Source organism: Topomyia yanbarensis, chromosome 2 (genome assembly GCF_030247195.1).
Source record: "Topomyia yanbarensis strain Yona2022 chromosome 2, ASM3024719v1, whole genome shotgun sequence".
In the NCBI taxonomy this organism is placed as follows: Eukaryota; Metazoa; Arthropoda; class Insecta; order Diptera; family Culicidae; genus Topomyia; species Topomyia yanbarensis.
Genome location: NC_080671.1, coordinates 53,744,561 through 53,763,959, shown reverse-complemented (window position 1 = coordinate 53,763,959; position 19,399 = coordinate 53,744,561). Strand labels below are relative to the sequence as shown.

The 19,399-nt window shown below is 37.8% G+C and overlaps 1 protein-coding gene across 4 annotated transcripts in view; it reads left to right on the top strand.

The window, feature by feature from the left end:
• The window catches only part of LOC131685111 (uncharacterized), a 75,835-nt gene that overhangs the window by 43,128 nt on the left and 13,308 nt on the right, over positions 1-19,399 (top strand). For 3 of the 4 annotated variants that reach the window (XR_009304735.1, XR_009304736.1, XM_058968567.1), the window contains exons 2-5: positions 6,405-6,637; positions 6,960-7,086; positions 7,683-7,835; positions 16,689-16,862. Coding sequence is in view for 1 of the 4 variants with exons in the window: in XM_058968567.1 (XP_058824550.1) it covers positions 6,437-6,637; positions 6,960-7,086; positions 7,683-7,835; positions 16,689-16,862 (655 nt within the window). In the remaining 3 variants the exon portion in view is untranslated. Of the gene's footprint in view, positions 1-6,404; positions 6,638-6,959; positions 7,087-7,682; positions 7,836-16,688; positions 16,863-18,172; positions 18,256-19,399 lie in introns of all 4 variants that reach the window. The other variant, XR_009304737.1, reaches the window with a different exon arrangement.

Genomic DNA, 19,399 nt, shown 5'->3' with positions numbered 1-19,399 from the left:
ACTCCAGAAGCAAGAGCCAGAACCGAATGAAATTCAGCAGCAGTCAATGGTATTACTGTATCTTTCATTTGAAATCAAGTTTGTAAAAATAGGTAGAGAATTCGTTGGGGAATGGGTGTGATATTAGCTTAGGAACTTGGCGGGTTCCCCGGGGGCTTTATGAACCGTCATAGGTGGCTAATGTGGTCAAAGCTGCTTTGATTGATCATTAGTGATCCAGACCCGCAAACTAGAGTAATGTTACATCAATTTTAATATGTTTTACATCATTTGAACATCATGGTGGTACCAGTTTATATAGAAATTTGCTGTGTGACCGCACTCTTCAACCCGTAACTCCGGAACCGGAAGTCGGATCAACTAAAAATTCAATAGCAGCTTATGGGAGCATTGCACCTTTCAGATGAAACTAAGTTTGCGAAAATCGGTTCAGCCATCTCTGAGAAAATTGTGAGTTTAAATGACACACACACATACACACACATACATACACACACACAGACATTTGCCGATCTCGACGAACTGAATCGAATGGTGTATGACACTCGGCCCTCCGGGCCTCGGGTAAAAAGTCGATTTTTACAGTGATTGCATAGCCTTTCTTTATATGAGAAAGGCAAAACGTTAAAAAGCCATTAAAAATTGACCATTTTCAAATGCTCACATACAAAAATTATCATTCGAAAACCCTATTTTTCGAAATACCTAAATTATCATCCGAAAAACCTATTTTTTATTTTTTTTTTATTTTCTCGAAAAAAAATGGTAAGAACACAAAAAATCATTTTTTGCTATTTTGGCAAGGATTTGGTAGTAGTTACGCATCTGTGCGTTTCACGCATTTTAAAGACATTTGGCAACAAAAATACGAATTCGATTTTTGAAATTTCATGTGCCCCGTTTAGAAACAAATTTTTCGTTTCGGTTTATATAAGAATTTCATATGTGACATATTTCCGCACATATTTCCAGAACCATATAACCGATCCGTACGAACAGTCTATGGTATAAAATCCTTTTCACTTGAGACTAATTTTGTGAAAATCGGGCCAACCATTTCCGAGAAACTAATGTAAGTTTAGTAATTTCCCGGGACTACCGAAGCCTCTTATGGTGGTATATGTGGCCAACGAGACTCCGAAATGGTGGGGCGAACAGGCCCGACGAGAGGGGGGTCAGGGGGGGGCAACTACCCTGGGGCCCGGGTCTGTTTTGGGGGCCCGCATTTTTAACTGAATTAAATTTATTTTAATTTAATTGATGAAATTTATTGTTTCTGTCGACACTGCAAATATATTACAATCAACTACTTCAACTTTAGCGGCATTAATTGGGTTCGCAATAATACATCATTTCTGTACCCAGACTCATCACACTCATCAACTAACACGTGTATCACTCAGCTACTCGACGGTTACAGCACCGCGGGGCTAGTTCAACTATTTGACGTCACTAATGACAACAACTGTATTTTGGATCTTTGCTTTGGAAGCCAGGAGCTCTCCGATCACTTTGCCGTTTGTCGTGCTCCAGCTCCTCTCGTTAAACTATGCCAACACCACCCTGCTCTTCATTGTTTTCTCCGAAAATGTGTACCTTGTACATTCGAAGATACCACTGAGAAACTGACATATGCCTATCGCAAGACAGATTTTCGAGGAATGCACCTTTTCTTGTCTCGTATAAATTGGAATGAAATCTTGCCACAATTTGATGCAAACGCAGCGGCTAAAATTGTTTCGAACTTACTGATTTATGCTATCGACCAGTTTACTCCTAAAAAACTCAATCATGGCTGTGAATATCCTCCATAGTCGAATCGTACACTAAAAAAGTTTAAATCGATCAAAAGGTCAGCTCTAAAAAAGTTTTCGAAATACCGAACCGATATGCTAAAGAATCAGAATCTTCTTAAATCATTGTTACAAGAGACTTAATAAGTCTCTCTTCAATTCCTACCTTCATCGTATTCAGAGCCACCTTCGTAACAATCCAAAAAAGTTTTGGCATTACAGTTTTGGCATGAACAGAGGCATGAATCAGGTTTACCCACTTCTATGTCGCTGGGTGGGTGATTTAGAAGCGACTTCATTGCCGGACATCTGTGAGTTGTTTCGCCAACAATTCAGCAGTGTTTTTACCAACGATACTCTTAATAATCAACAAGTCTCCGCAGCAGCCGACAACTTTCCCCGTAGGACTAGTATCGGACCTCATTTCACGATATCTTCCGATATTGTACAAAAAGCTTGCACAAAACTCAAGTGTTCTAACACTCCTGGACCTGACGGAATCCCATCATCTATCATTAAAAAATGCTCGTCGTCGCTTTGCCTACCTCTGTCCGTCGTTTTCAATATGTCGTTAAGTTCCGGAGTGTTTCCTACCATCTGGAAATCATCTTACGTTTTTCCGGTTTATAAAAAAGGATCCAAAAGCGAAGTTCCCAATTACCGAGGAATCGCATCTTTATGTGCACTATCGAAATTATTGGAGCTCATCGTTCTCGAATTTTTGACACATTGTTGTTCTAGCTACATCTCAGAAACTCAACACGGTTTCATTCCCAGGCGATCTACTTGCACTAATTTAGTAGCCTACACCTCATTTATCGCTCGCTCGCTACAGGATCGATTGCAGGCTGATGCAATATACACCGATCTGTCGGCCGCCTTCAATAAAATCAACCATCAAATTACGATTGCGAAACTGGAACGTCTCGGTTTCTGCGGCAGTTTTTTGGAATGGCTTCGATCTTACTTGTCAGCCCGTAAAATGTCTGTTAAAATCGGGAATCATTTATCCTCATCCTTCGACGTAACGTCCGGCGTACCTCAAGGCAGCCATATCGGTCCTTATATTTTCCTTCTATACATAAACGATCTGGATTCATTGATTAAGTTCTTCAAGGTGTCTTATGCCGATGATTATAAGTTATTCCATATAGTTAAAAGTTACTCTGATGCTTTGTTTTTGCAATCTCAGTTAGACATTTTCGCTAATTGGTGCATGACTAACAGGATGGTTTTGAATGCCTCGAAGTGTTCTGTGATTACGTTTGCACGAAAACGCTCCATCGTAACATTCGACTACACTATCTTGCAAAACAAATTAAAAAGAGAAACTACAGTGAAAGATTTAGTGGTTCTTTTGGATTCAAAACTTACATTTAAGGATCACATTGCTTTTATCTCGTCTAAGGCTTCGCGTAATCTAAGAGTTATTTTTAGGGTTACTAAGCATTTCACTAACGTACAGTGCTTAAAAACGTTGTACTGCTCGCTCGTTCGTTCCACACTGGAATACGCCGCCGTTGTTTGGGCTCCTTTCTACAAGAACAGCGTTCAACGCATCGAGAGTATTGAGCGTAAATCTGTGCGTTTTGCGCTGCGCCACCTGCCTTGGAGCGATCCCTACAATCTGCCCAGATACGAAGATCGTTGCAACCTCATTGGTCTTGAAACACTGTCTTTGCGCCGCAATGTGGCCAAAGCGTCTTTTGTCTCTGGACGGACGAGGAAAACAAACAAACCTTCGATTCATAGCGGCGGGTATAAATAGAATTTTATTTCTCTTTCAAGCTCACGAAGGGATGTCAATTTTTCTAAGCTCGGATTCTGAGCAGCATTAACGATGGTAGCATTAACGTGCGTCAAGGGAGCATGAACGATGGCGATATGGACTGTATGGCAATGTCGCAAAAAAGGTTTCCAATTGCAATGGCAAATCGGACGCAAGCCATTCTAATGGCCAGCCACAAACAAATATTCCTTTATTATTTTTATTTTTTTCATCTATTACTTATTTAAAATACTGACGACTCTGGTAAGCTAACGCATTGAATCGTATCGTATCAAATAAACAATTTTCATAAAAAATAATTTAATTGAAACGGTTGCATTTGTATCGTACCTCTAATCGATGTTGAAATAAGAAGTCATATATGGTACGGCCCGTCAGTACTTCGAACCCCGGGGCCCGGCGCGGCTCTCGACGGCCCTGGGGCGAAGAAGGGTTGCTGGGTGGTGCACCCAACCGCCTTTCATTTGATACTTGGTTTTTGAAAATCGTTTAAGTCATCACCGAATAACCGACAAGACTGTAATTTGGGAATCTGCTCGAGACCCGGGACTTCTCGAATTGTCGATAATGATCGACAATTTCAAAGAATCTTTGGTTGGCCATCAGTGATCTAAATTTACGAATCGAAGTAATTTGATGTCCATTTCAATAGATTTTGAGCCTCTGAGGTATTATGGTTGTAACGGTTTTTATGAAAAATTCCTGTGACCGTACTATAACTACGGAACCAATAATCAGATATGAACAAAGTTCAATAGCAGTCAAATCTTTCAATTGAAATCAAGTTTATAAGAATCGCTCCTGAATTCGCTAAGAAATAGATGCGACCTTAGCTTGGCAATTTGGAAAGGTCACCATAGGCATCAAGAACCATCATAGGCGGCCAATGTGGTCAAATCTTCTTCAATTGGTCATTAGTGATCTAGAATTTCAAGCAATGTTGTATACATTTTAACATCATTTTGTATCATTTGGACATCATGGTGTTACCAGGTCATATAGGAATTTATTGTGTGATCGTGCTCTTTAACTCGTACCTCCGGTACCGGAATTCCGATCAACGAAAAATACAACAGCAGATGGATAGGTTGTACCTTTCATTGGAGATTAAGTTTGTGCAAATTGGTTCAGCCATCTCTGAAAAACAGAGGTGACATAACGATTTTACACAGATATTTTCGAGACGCTCACCACTTTTGTGCTAAATGGGCGTACTGGGCTATCAGGACCCCACCATTGCACACACCACAGCAAAGAAAATACATAGGCCGTCAATCGACAGCTGTGACTTACCAGATTAAAATTGTAAAGCATCTACTCAATGGATTCAAAAACTTTTCTTTTATTTTGAAGATACATGCTTTGACTTTCCAATTTTACTTTTGAAGATGAGAAGAAAAATATCTCGCGACCTTGAAACTTCATTCATGACATTGATGTTGAAACTGCATGGGTCCTGATTAAGTAAAGTTTTGGCGAATTGGGTAATCCGAAATCAGAAAACTCATATTTTTTATAATCATAGTCATGTTGGCTATGTTTAGACGAAAAATCTCGAATATTTACGTTATTTTTTTGCCTATTATGAGCCATAAAAATGGAACAAATTGACATTTTGCAAATCCCTCTCGACCACCCTTTTGTATTCTTTCTTCAGTTTTCGTAATCTCGTTCCCATACGCTTCTTAACATGTCCGACGCTTTCTTTCTTCCGTACGATAATCTCGTCAAAAAAAAAGAAGAAACCATTTACAGACGCTCACATATACATAAACCGTCAAGAATGGATCGGTGAATTCATTAAACAATGATTTTTCCATAGACAAGCGCCATCGTGGTGCGCGGCGCTCAGTATCTTAGAAACGGCCGGAGATGGGTACCTTTCGGTTTCCAGAAACATGCCAAGGAATATGATTTTCACCAAATCCTTTCTGTGGAATATTCTCAGATACATATAGATTGAAATTAAACAAAAAAAAATCGATTTTTTGAAATCATGAGAGTAGAAGACCCCCTTAATAATCATAGTAAATTGACTCAATCATTCTTCTGATGGGACAGGAAAGGGAGAAATGAAAGGCAGGGGAATTGTAAGACAATACAATCGCAACACAAAACTATAAAATACCATGAACTCTTCACCACATCGGGTTAAAGATAATAACATATCCTCTACCCAACGAAAAGGTAAAAACAGAAAATGGCAAACTAGAAAGGGTTTTGTATGTATTGGACATTCTGCAAATAATGGGATTTTCTCAAACAGTCCAGAGCTTTCTGAAACAATGGTTCTCAAATTCCCCTAAATCATTTAATTGCTTTACTTTAAGCATTTTTGTGTTAAATTTCATAACGTATATCCATTTTTATGTTTATTTAATTCATGGATTTTATTCGTTTTGTTTATTTTATCCGTTTTGAACAACGAACTAAATTTAAATACATAATCTTGTTCACCGTCGATTTTCATTGTATAGAAGGACAGGTCTATCTACCAGCAAAAGATAAGATGTTAAGCCTTGTCCTAATGACCTTCCAGTTTTCCGATCTCTATATTTCAAGTCATTGATCTCACTGTTCATTTTTTCTAATTCATTCTGTTTATTTTATAGATTTAATTAATTTTATTCATGTTACTAAATTCATTTATTTTATCCATTTTATTATTTCCTTTATTTTATTTATTTTATTTTATTCCATTCATTTCTGAATCTGAAAACATTCAGATATTCTTTATGTGCCTCATTACCTCACTTTTGTTAATCTACCAGCACAGCTCAACAACTGCTCTACTTCTGTCTACCTTCTCCATTTCTTAACAGCATAATCGACACGTGAACCATCTCCCGTCAACATGCACGCGGTCGGTATTCATTCGGCGCTGGCCATCAAGCGCCAGCGGAAGCGAAGGGACGTCCAGCGGAAAGCCCGCGAACGCCGCTACAGTATACAGAGCTCGGAGAGTGGCGATACGCATTCGCCCCATGGTTCGACGCGACGAAGTTTCCACCCGCACAAAGTGCACGTCCAGGATCAAAGTATTTTAGATACAAAAGTAAGTACCATCCGAGGGTTGCAGGATAAATTGGACTCAGAACGCCCGTGCTAATCTCAATCATTGCGAATCCATTCGGGGAGTGATGGTGCTACACGTCACTACTGCCACATCGGTTGTCATCATGCTTGCTATTTCATGCGTGTGAATTGAGCGTGTACTGCAGATAGTGACTGCAGGGAAATCACGGATGACGGATGATTTGATAGCTTGGCACGACCGCGTAGAGTGGGAAGTTGTTTATTCGTTATGCCGGGAAAAGTTAGGATTGACGCTTTGAGTTTGCTTTCTTCTCATCCTTTCATTTGACATCAATTCACAGGTAGTCACGACCATTGGTATGATGCACATAGGAGTCGTATTCGTAGTATTCGGAATCTTTTTACTAGGGGCTGGATTTTTTCCGACCAATTTAACGAACCAACCAACGCAATCGTGGCATTTGCTGGGTAAGTACTAAATTATAGTTGCACAGACCTTAGACATGCCTTATATCATCACTACCAAATTGATTAATCTTAGTTATAAACAGGAACGCGACGTTAGACGTAATGTACGTTAGACATAATGCACGATAATTAGAATTCACAAGGACTTCTACCGAAGCGCAAGTTTTAACATACGACGATATCTACGCAGAAATGTGATATTTTATGTCTAATGTCTATTTTGCTGAAGGTTATTTATTTTTAACGATCATTATGCCAAACGTTCATTATGCTCAATGTATTTATGACTAACGTCTATTATGCCTAATGTACATATATCTTACGCGCGTATGCCAAATGAATTTATGCCTAATAGTTGGTTTTGGCAGCGATTACAAACTACAATCATCTCCATAAATTTCGACACAATGCAACTACTTGTTTGAATCGATTATAATCTTTGACATACATAAGCATAAAAAATACCGAGTTATACGTTAGTTTTTAATTTTGCAAGTCTCTACAGTAACGCATTTTACCATAAATCAGACTAGAAATCAATCTAAACTCGAGTTATTATGATTATGTATGTTTATCGCATTGACACTTAATTGCAGGAAAAGGATCCTGGTGGAACGAACTAGTATGCACGGGACTATTCGCCATTGGTCTCGGACTTTTTTTCATCATATTAAACTGTGTGATAAGCAATCGAGAGGAACAGGACCTCGAAGATTATGTCCAACGGCAGCTCACACGATCGAGATCGGGTAAGTTTATCTACTGTCTGTGCATTTGTTTTTACTTCAATGAACCACGAAGCGACGACGCGTATCGTATTCTATTGTGACAGGGTAGACACGCTCTAATTCAAACTTCAAGCAAGGAACATAACGGCCACTGAATCAACAAGTTAAGCAGTGAAATATATTCCTCAACAGGGTTTTTTATTGTCTACATCAATAGATAGCCGATTCAAGAATACACATAACAATTTCAGACAGGCCTGTGCGCAGAAAATTCTCAAGGGGAGGGTTTTGATTTTTTAACGTTTATTTTAACCCTTTCATGCCCAAATTTTTTCTAGTGCATGCAGGGTTTCAACACTATTTTTCCTTTAAAACGGTGGGGTCAAGAAACTCGAAAAACCTTTTTTCATAAAGGTAGGTGCTTTCCTTGCAGTGATAGAAGCAGCTCAATTTTTACCTTTCAATGCTCACTAAAATTTTTCTATAATATTTACAATAGTCCAACTACGTGGAAAACGTAGCCAAAAATAGTCTAAATTGATAAGTTTTATCAGTTTTCACCAATATTGCAACATAACGAAGTTATATGAAAAATTCATTTTCCGTCGTCAACGTAAACGGTCCCTGGCAGCACTGCTCCATCGGAGTTCAATCAGACTAATTGCAATAACTTCAGTTCTAGAGCTGATTCTTGTAACTGTTAATACTCAAATGAAAGCCAATAGTCACATTTATTAGCCTTACTTGTTTTTGTGAGCAAATCTTGTCACAATCAAAAGTTATAGCTGTTTAAAAACGTTGTTGTTCACAAAAAACATGGGCATGAATGGGTTAAATGAAACGTACAGAAACCCTCAAACTTTAAAGATTTTTTCAGAGGCTTGGACCCAGTCTTATGAGCCAAACGACTCAGCTCAACAAATTGGGTAAATGTTTTTTATCGAGAAGGAGTCATCAAAAGACACCGCTGCATAGTGATCGGAAACCCCAAAACCCGTTTCAATCCACCTAGTGGTGCAATTGTGCTTTTCTCATTTATCCAAACTACGATTCCATGGCTGGTTATGTATAATATAATGGTGGAACTGTCTATTAGATATTCAGTGCGGTTTACACATACGTATAATGAATCGACAGCTACGAACTTGAGTTGCTATATGTCGACACAGAAACACTTGAAACCAACGGCGGATCCAGGAGGAGGGCTCGGGGGTTTGGACTCCGCCAAAAAAATTCAACTTGTTAAGAAATTTTAAATTAGTCGCTCAACTCAAAATCATTTCAAACCAATTTTTTCACAGGTTTTTCAGACCCACTAGGAAAGTTTATTATAGAGGAATTAGAAAATTTTAATCGCCTGGAGGGGTACTTGATGAGGGAAGGGCGGTTTAGGGAAGGGTGGTGAAAGATGTGGGGGGTGCCCCTCACCGAATCCCCCTAACTACGACCCTGTTAAAATAGAGAAAACCTATGTAAGTAAAAAAAATTGGCCGGGATTAGGTTGACGATGTTCAGAGTGATTGCATAACCTTTCTATAGGAGAAAGACAAAAATGTGAATTTGCTGTGTGTCCGCACTCTTAAACCCGTAGCTCCGGAACCGGAGCTCGGAATTTAATGGAATTCAATAGCAACCTATGGGAACGTTGTACCTTTCATTTGAGACTAAGTTTGATGAAATCGGTTCAGCCATCTCCGAGTAACCGATGTGCATATTTTTGGTCACATACATACATACATACATACACACACCCACACATACATACGCACACACACTGACATTTGCCGAATTCGACGAACTGAGTCGAATGGTATATGACAGATGGCCGGGATTAGGTTGACGATGTTCAAAGTGATTTCAAGAGGAGAAAGGCTAATAAATTGTGACTATTGACTTTCATTTGAGTATTAATAGTTTCAATGACCAGCCCTAGAACTGAAGCTATTGCAATTAGTCTGATTGGATCCCGATGGAGCAGTGCTGCCAGGAATAGTTTATGTTGACGACGTAAAATGATTTTTTCATATATATTCGTTATGTTGCAATATTATTGAAAATTGATAAAACTTATCAATTTAGACTGCCTTTGGCTACATTTTCCACGCAATTGGACTATTGTAAATATTCTACAAGAATTGTATTTAGCATTGTAAGGTAAAAATTGAGCAGCTTCTAGCACTGCGAGGGAAGCAGCTATCTTTATGAAAAAAGGCTTTTCGTGTTTCTTGACCCCACCGTTTTCAAGAAAAAATAGTTTTGAAACCATACATGCATGAGAAAAAAGTGGGGCATGAAAGGATTAAAACCACATAATATTATTGAAGACTGTCAGTAAAAATACTCATTCCTTTCAAAGTTATTGATTTTAACATTTTTTACGCCAACTTCAACAACGTAAAAGAAAGAAAGGTGCAAACCAAAATGTACGAGCAGGCACTTTTTTTCAATGTCTAGACTATGCACAATAAAAACAAGAAAGTTTGATTCGTGCCACTCTAGAATCCTTTGAAAGGTAAGCTACTTTATTATATTTTTTGACATTTTCCTTACAAATATCAGCAAAACATTTTTTTTTTGCATTTTTTCGTAGATTTTAGTAATTATTAGTTCGATATTCATTGCAAGAATGATTTTCATTTATACGCAATTATTTCCGATTTTATAAACGAGGGAGCAAAAATATGGAGTTTTTTTATATCATTGGCTATCCCAAACTGATATTTACTCAAATACACATGTCATAATGAATTTAATGCTTACAAAAGAATGTTAAAACATTAATTGCAAAATTTTACGAAAAAATTCGAAAAAAATTGTTTTCGTTGATTTTTATATGGAAAAAGTAAAAAAAAAAACATTACAAAGTGAGCTTACCCTATTCATAGGGTTCTACACAGAAACAAATACTTTGTAATTTTAAGTTTATTTTCATTCACATACTTGGAGCATGAATATAAATGTAAAATTAAGTTTCACCAAAGGTCCACACGACTTGTCGTGCTTTCTTCAACGAATTTTATTATAATACTACACGTGGATTGAAAATTACAGTTTCTTCGAACGAAAAACCAATGCACTTCAATGTATTTTTTACACGTTTATTGCTGTAAATGAATGACATGTAATATTACACGAATGAAAGTGTAAAATTGTATGATTTTTAATGCTCCAATTGAGTGCATTGATTTTAGCGTAATTTTCAAAGTTTTGATTCAATCTTTGTATGTTTACATTCGTATTGATTTACATGTCGTTTAAATTTCATTATTTTTTGTGTGTAGAGTCCCACGCATCAAACCTTCTTACCAGTGGCGGAACCAAGGGGAGGGTCCTGGGGGTCCGGAACCCCCCCCCCCTCCCCGAAATTTTTTAACTTCTTGAGAAATTTTGAAATTGTTTCTATTTTAAATCCGTTCTAAACTCAAAACCATTCCAAACTAGATTAGACCTCCAAAACTGATGTTAATTAAATGAGGGTATTACATATTACGTATTTTACAATGAACATTTTAAAATCGAAATTTCGGACCCCCTCCGAATTTTTTTTCTAAATCCGCTGCTGCTTCTTACCTTTATTAAGCGTAGTCTGAACATTGAAAATAGTGCCTGCTCGCCCATTTTAGTTTGCACCTTTCTCTCTTATAGGCAGCTGAAATTGGGGTATTAAAATTTAGAATTCTTCAATAATTTTAAAACGAATGAGTATTTTTACAAGAGGTGCGCCGCGCCGCCGATTTCAATTTCAGGTAAAAATTTTACATACAGTCTTCAACCATATTTTTACATGCAGTCTTCAACAATAATTTAATTTTTACATGCAGTCTTCAACAATATTATATGGTTTTAATACCTCAACATTTGTCTAGAACATCGTTTGCACGAAAAGTCACATTGAAAAAAGTTATATTAAAAAACGAAATTTAAGGGGGTTGTCCTACAAGTTCAAGTTGTTCAACAAAATTCTTCATTATTAGCATTTCTAAAACTTCGTCGAAGACACAAACTTTCTACCTCGTCAGTATAAAAAATTAATATTTCTAGTTCAATCATAGTAAGCCATGCCTCAACTTATTTTTTATCAGAATGTGGGGAATATTCTTACGAACAATTCGTCCAAAGATACCCTGTGAATATATTCGATGGTTTGGCCTGTAGTGAATTAAGTTCACGTTTTTGACATTTCCGACCACCGTGCGCTGCCTGCTGGCTAGTGGTGGATTCGAATTTGTTTGTAGTATTTGTTAAACCGACCGACTAAACCTAAACTTCTTGTATCTCGCAATCCTTATCCATCCGGGACAACCGTTACTGCTTTAGTAGGGATTGTGTTCTTGTTATTATGTACATAGCTACTTTTCCTTACTTGCTATCCAACCTTCGCGATATATCTGATCTGCTCAGGTCCACTGCAAACATCGTCACCTGTTGAGACATGAACCGATCCAGAGGTGTCGACCATAAGGATTTGCATCTGTTTACAACCACCTTCACCGGACTTCTTATCCTTCTTGGTGCTAGTCGTTCTTATTTATCTGCTACCTGGTACTGAGAACTTCTCGGCAGCGGTATTTCACCCTACACCGATGTCCATTTTCGCGATCCATTTCGCTGCAACTCCAACGGAATAATCATCGTGTTTTTCCTTCTTAGCTGCCGTTGCTAGCCCGCATACTGACATCTGCTGTCTACTCACTACTGTTGCTAATATCGTAGCTTGTCGAAACGTGAACCGATTCTTCAGAGAAGCCGTCCAACTTGACATATATCCCTTCCCAGCCACCCTCGCAAAGTCTCGTCCTTAGTTTCTTCATTGGCTTGTTTCTAGAGTGACCGAACTTAAATGACATTTTATGTGTCAAAACGGTTTGCAGTATATTTTTTTCCTGAACAGGAAGATAATAAATTTTAACAAGTAATTCAAAACCCTCATGGAGGCGGTTTGAGCCCCTGACCTCCCCCCCCTTCCCCTCTTGCGCACGGGCCTGACAGAATATTTTCGAAGATATAGAAGGAGAGAAGTGCCACAGAAATATGCTAGTGCGCGGACAAACGTGGTCGTAGGGAATGCCATTGATCCACTCGGTGTCTTCACGTTTTTTTTTTAATATTTTTTCCAGTTTGGATTGGAACTAATCAAGATTTGTTCTATTCAGAATATAATTCTCTTCTATATGAGCCTACCATTTGACTAAAGCCGATTATATTAAGCTATTAAGCACGTTAAAGTCAAAATTTTATCCCAAAAACACAATTTCTAGAAAACCTCAAAAATTGTGATTTCGAAATTTTCTTCAGTTTTTTAGATTCATGTTGAAGTTATACTTATGTAAATTAGAAATCTCTTGGTTTGATTGTTTTGAACAAACATTAAAAGCTATACTTTTCGTGTCAATTAGGTACATGCTACATCAGTCCCCACTTTGCTTTCGAAAATTTGATTGGTTAAAAACCAATCAAGTTTTCGAATGATATTTGTATTTGTAATTGCATAAATGTGGACTGCCGGGATCATACGAGGCATCGCCAAAAATTTGCTCATCTATTTGCAGACATTTGCTGTTACTGACCATCACCGTTTTCCAACTCCGGTCTCAAGCGGTAGTCAACGAAAGTTAACAAAGATATGCATATCTCTATGCTAATTATGAACAACTGATAACTTTACTTGAACTTTCCAATAAATTTTGATTAATGGTCATTGGCAATGACATTCACTCATAAATATTCGACTATAATTGTAATATTCCAATGCATATCTAGTCAAAATTAAGACACGCATTTCGTTCCCTCAGAATAAACACGAAGAAACGAAATACGTTCTTTTCAATAAAACCTTCAACTTTGTGAAAAATACTAGTATGTTTACTGAAATCCGGACCTCGGAGTAACAATCAACAAAAACAGATTCAGCTAAACATAGTTTAAATAGGTCTGTTCCCGGTTATAATGAACTACTCTGCAGTTTTCCAGAAAAAAACGTTCACAATAATCCAAAAACGCGAATCGAACGAAGCGAGAATTTCTGACTATCAAAATTGTTTGACTACGAAAAACTCACAACATAGCTTACAAAGAAAATTATACCATGCAGTCACCCCTCGTACACACATGTTGAACTCTCATTCGTTCCACTCGCGCTGCATTGACGAAAACACTAAGTTAGTGTCGGATTCTGATGAGACGAAGTCGAGACGCAAATTCCACAACTAATTTAGTTATAAAATTTGTGCTCTTCACGCGTAAAGATGGTTAAACAATTTTCTCCCAATTGGAGAAAAAATAGTTTTTGCCTAAATTTTTCTCCACTAAGGAGAAATGTAGCATAGTGCAACGTAATACTGGTTTTGTGTGCAAATTGAGTTTACATTCAGCACTGTGCTATCAAGGTAGACGAGAGAAATACACATGATTGACATGATTGAAACCCATTGAAACGAGTTCGAGAACCATATGGCCATAATTTCAAAATATTATTTAGCGATTTTAATAATGTAGATTTAATTTTTGAGCATTGTATATAGATTACCTGCAGGGCCGGCAGAACACCTTTTTCCCGAGTGGGTAGCAAGATTCGCCGTTGATTTCTCTACGGACTGATGAAAGTTCTGATATGGCGTGTGTAAATGAAAATTCCCTCATAATATCTGGTGGCTATTTGGAAACACCCTTTATTAACAGGGCTGTATGTCCGACTTCTCAGCGAAAATGTGTTTGTTGAATACAAATACTACAAATGTTCCCTTGCTAAGTAACCTTCCTTTCGCGAGTACTGAAGCCCGCATGATAGTGTTGACTAATGGGAAAGTATCTCCGACGACCGACATCCTTTCAGGCTTTGTGGAGGTCGATTTGACTATTTCTTCGATGGCAATAATAATGCCGATAAGTCTCATTTTCGATACAAATTCTATCTAATACAACCGGCCCCTGGATGGTCTACTTCCGGACCAAAAGCAAGCCTTTTAACAGCATCGATATATCACGTGATCTAACCAAACAACACTCGACCGTGTACGAAAATTTATTTCGTCTATGTACCCGCCTGGAAAGTAGAGATTGGTGGTGTAGTTTCCGAGAAGGGCCATAATTGCGAAATAGGCGGGTGGTTTCTTCCAAATTCCTGAGCGTCAGTCAGTGAAAGTTCTGGTATGCAAGCAATTGCGTTCAGCAAAAATCGAGAAGTATAAGAAAACTTATTTTCCATCAGCTTCATTTCGAGCCTTTCGTCGGATTTGTTTTTACAAAATTTGTTCCTTTGAACGGGGATCGTCTACTTGTTCACCCTTTTGTACCACGGGACATGAACTGCCGTCGTTGCAAACAATGAGCCCATTGTAGTAACTAAGTACGGTATGAAAAATGCGGAGGACCAAGTAAACTTTTTCTTCTGTGGAAAGACTCCGAATGAACTGTCGACATATCCCGCACATTAATTATAGGGGGAAAACTAAAGCATTCTTTTGAGAAACGCTTGGAAGAAATGTTAAAGAAAGCAGCGGCCACGACTAATTTCTACGCTTCCTTGTTCACTGAAGAGCGACATTCTGACAATCCCGTCGAAGGAACATCTTCTGCCTATAAGTGTTCGAAAGAGGAGAATCATTTTTTCCCCTAATTTTCCTCGGAAAGGCCTGAAAGTGTCTCTGGATGTGGGCTACTACAAAACCGAAGAAAGTGGCTCCTGGTTTCGGAAAGTCCACATAGGACATCCAAAACTCCAAGTATCTCTATATTTCAGTCCTATTATTTTCTATCTCTATATTTCAGTCCTATTATTTTCTTAGGTTTTACACATTTGCATTGTGTAAAACCTTGTTTACTTTCGACGTAGATCTTGCACATTTTTAACATTATTCGCCATGGCCGAGAAAACAATATTGAGGAGTGCTTCTATTTCTATCGGATTTTCTCGGCACCAGCTATTGAAGTTGTCGTTTGTTAAATCCGAATCATAGCAAAGATTTATTGATATTGTTTCCATATACATCGCACCTCAACTGGTTTTAGAACGAAATGCCATGGTTTTGTCTTCATTCTGAAAACCGATCTATCTTACTGCATGATATTCGCGACAATTTCAATGAATTTTTTCCTATGACAATTTGAAGTTGCAATTTCGTTTTGATGCATGCTGTTATTTTGCGATTCTCATTCATTAAATGAAATTAATGCAATGTGCATCTAACAATGCAACTAGAACATAGTTAAAATGAGAAAAATGCACACCGATCAGGCTTCCGTCTTGCAATACCATCATTAGCTCGCAAATCTACAGAATCGAGCATCGACAAATAAATATCATTGCTAGTGTATTTTCGTTTCTCCAGCAGTAAGGTCAATATCTAAGTTACCAATATCATTCTGAATCTCAAAGCGAAAACGAGCGTGCAGAGAGAATAATGAAAACGCTCTGCTACATGCTTGCTTTGTCCTAGCCCGTTGTCTCATTTTCGATTTCGCAAAGTGCTAGTGGTATGGAAAGAAGCTTCGTTCTTTCGTTAGTTTCGCCTGATTTTGGCAAATGAAAAAAACTTTTTCCGACTCTGGTACTACCCATACTACCCACGCATTCTGCCGGCCCTGATTAACTGAAAACACCAGACTAATGAGATGAATAAGACAGAGTCCATCCTGGCTCGGTATGAATAATTCAATTTCACGAAGATGACTTTTTGCGTTACAGATTCATTCCGCATAAATTAATTTAATTCGATATTATGTGAGGTTATATTAAATATGTTGTTAATAAAAATGCCCGCCAATTGTTTAAAATGACAAGGATGAATTCCGCGATGACTAGCTTTTGCCTCAAAACTGGCGTTTTTACATCCACAATAATGTATCTTCTCTTATTCTTTTTTTGATCGAAAATAGGTCATCGATTGGAGCGTGATGTCGAGACTGGTGGCCTTACGACACGCCATCACCGCAAGGCTATGCAAATACAGAAAGGTGCTGCCGACAGAGGTCTAGACGATCTATCAAACTCGAACATTCTTCTAACGCCAACTAGCAGCGAAGGGGCGACTCCAACAACACCTTCGGGAGGTATGGTTATCACATGTTACGTAGAATTAATAAACCCCCCGTCACATCTACTCGTCCATTCATTTCGTCCCTTTTGTAGTAAACTATTTTTTAGATGATACCTGTACATACACACATTACGGTTGCATTCCATCACATTCTCTAGGACGCATCAATTTCATTTATTATACTTTGAACTGTTTCCTAATCTTTTCACCATGGCACATGTCATTCAAGCTTTTTCAATTTTCCGTTCGGTTTCAGTCTGATATTATTATGCTTTCGTGGCATCTTACTTTATACATTTTGCGCCGTTCTGATATTAGAAAAGTGAAGATCAACCACTAATGGCATTCGAGAAACGATAAAAATTTCCTCCTTGGACAGGGGATTAATGAAAAGGATAATTATTTCTTTTTACTTTTATACATGTATATAAACACAGCACGATTAGCGTTTCTTGCATTTTTGCTTCTAAAGAGCTGTAACTTTGTATTGTAAGTGGTGCATGTATAAACTCACTTCAATGCAACATTTTCTATTCGGGCGTCGGAAAATAATAGCAGTAATGAAACATAATTAATTGCACAAGAATTCTAGATTATTTAGTATTTAGAGGATTCATAAATATGTGAAAACACTTTTTTGTTAATTCTATACCAAATGGAATAAAAAGAGGAAATTCCTTTATTTTAGTTATTGGTGAGATGAGCCAATCTTAAAATTATATACCATACTTTGATGAGCTTTTTAGAAATTCAACACCGATACCAACGCTCACCTAACGACTGCTCCAACAAAGCCTTGAATTTGATCCTAAATACAACATGCCAAATTAATGTCAGAGGTGTTCAATGCTTGCTGTCTCAGCTAACCTAAACCTAACAAATCCTGTTCAATTCGATTTGTTTCACCTGTGGCACTGGCACTGACAGAATTCCACCAGAACAGACACTCCTTTGCATTATGCTAATGGAAACGACTTTACCCGTATGAACGATAACTTTAGAGGCAAAATACCACTTGAAGCATTTCATGTCGCTCTTCCTACATCCATTCTCATCGAAAAGCCATTTTCAATCGACAATTCGTGTATTATAACACTCATCATAAAACAAATCAAGCCACACAAACATAAATCAGTTTAAGTTTTGGCTGCTTTGTCATGCATCTGTTGGTACGTTTTATATTATTCCATTTGAATGTCCGCCAGTTTTAAAATTGTCTGTTTGTCATTTCTACAAATTGATGGTTTCATCGAATTTTTATTTTCCCTTTTGATTGATTCTGGTAATTTGAAAACAATATCCACCTACCCTCTAAATATGCAGGATACGCTTTGTAAAAACCAGGAAATCGAATGGATTCACATTTCACATTGTTCAATTACATATATTAATCCAGTGGGAATCAGGCAAGTTTTTTCCCTAACCCAATTTACTACTTCCTAATTTTCTTGTTGTTGTTTCGTCAGTATATGTTTCTTTTATGGAATATGAAGCGGAAAATAGTCAAAATGCTTATTAATCGGTATATGTTTTGCAAGTTTGCACGTATTTCTTAATTACGTCCTTGCACTGGCACTTATCCGTCATGAATACAGTAACACCGTGTTAAGTCTATGAAAACATTATTTTAACCGGAGAAAATATTACTCGTGCGATGGTTCAGTCGGAAGATATAGTGTATGTTGACATACTTCTTACCAGCTACGGCTGAAAGATAACGATATTGATTGAACGTAAAGTGAATCTCTCAGGTCAGGTCCAGTCGGTAGTGATAGAGGGATGATTGTGGTATTCGATTCTTAGGCTATTTTTGCTATTATGTTGGTTCTTAAGAAAGAAGCAAAGACTTTGTTGCCAATTATACGAATTCCTTCGATTGTTGGCCGTGTAATTAGTGAAATAGTGCTGCACCCTACTCAATAGGGCCAAAAGAGGCTCTTTACTCTATGTGTTGATTGGCGGAATGAAGGTATATAAATAAATGCAAATTAGTTTTTATCTATGAGACAATGAATGAAGGCTTGCATCTTTCCGTTTTTTACGGGATCCGCCTTAACCCTCTGCTGCCTTACCTTACCTTGCGGCGGGTTACGGGAAATTCGTTGTAGAATATTTAAAACGCGATTGAATATTGTCACCAGTGATGCGAATTGTCATTTTCAAATACCAGCTTTCAGTTGAATCTACCGCAACCATGATTCAAATTTCACAGCCTCTCTCAGTCATTCAGTTTCAAGTTGGTGAAATTTTCATGACAAAACTTCATTTCAAATTGATGCATTTTCATTCACCAGCCAAAGCCATCATCTGCTCTATGATGGCCAGTTTATGTAAAATGTGAATATGTTTAGCATGAACAGTATGAAGTATGTTCAAGACAGTTTTGACAGTTTTGCTTGAAAAACATGGTCAGTACGTACCCCACAAGAGAAATATTCACAGGGCCAATGAAATTTGAAATGAATGGAAAATGATTGAGCGGCGTAGCTGTTTGAATGAATGATGCAACTAATAACTGCAGTTTGAGCATAGTATGGCATGATTTGAGAC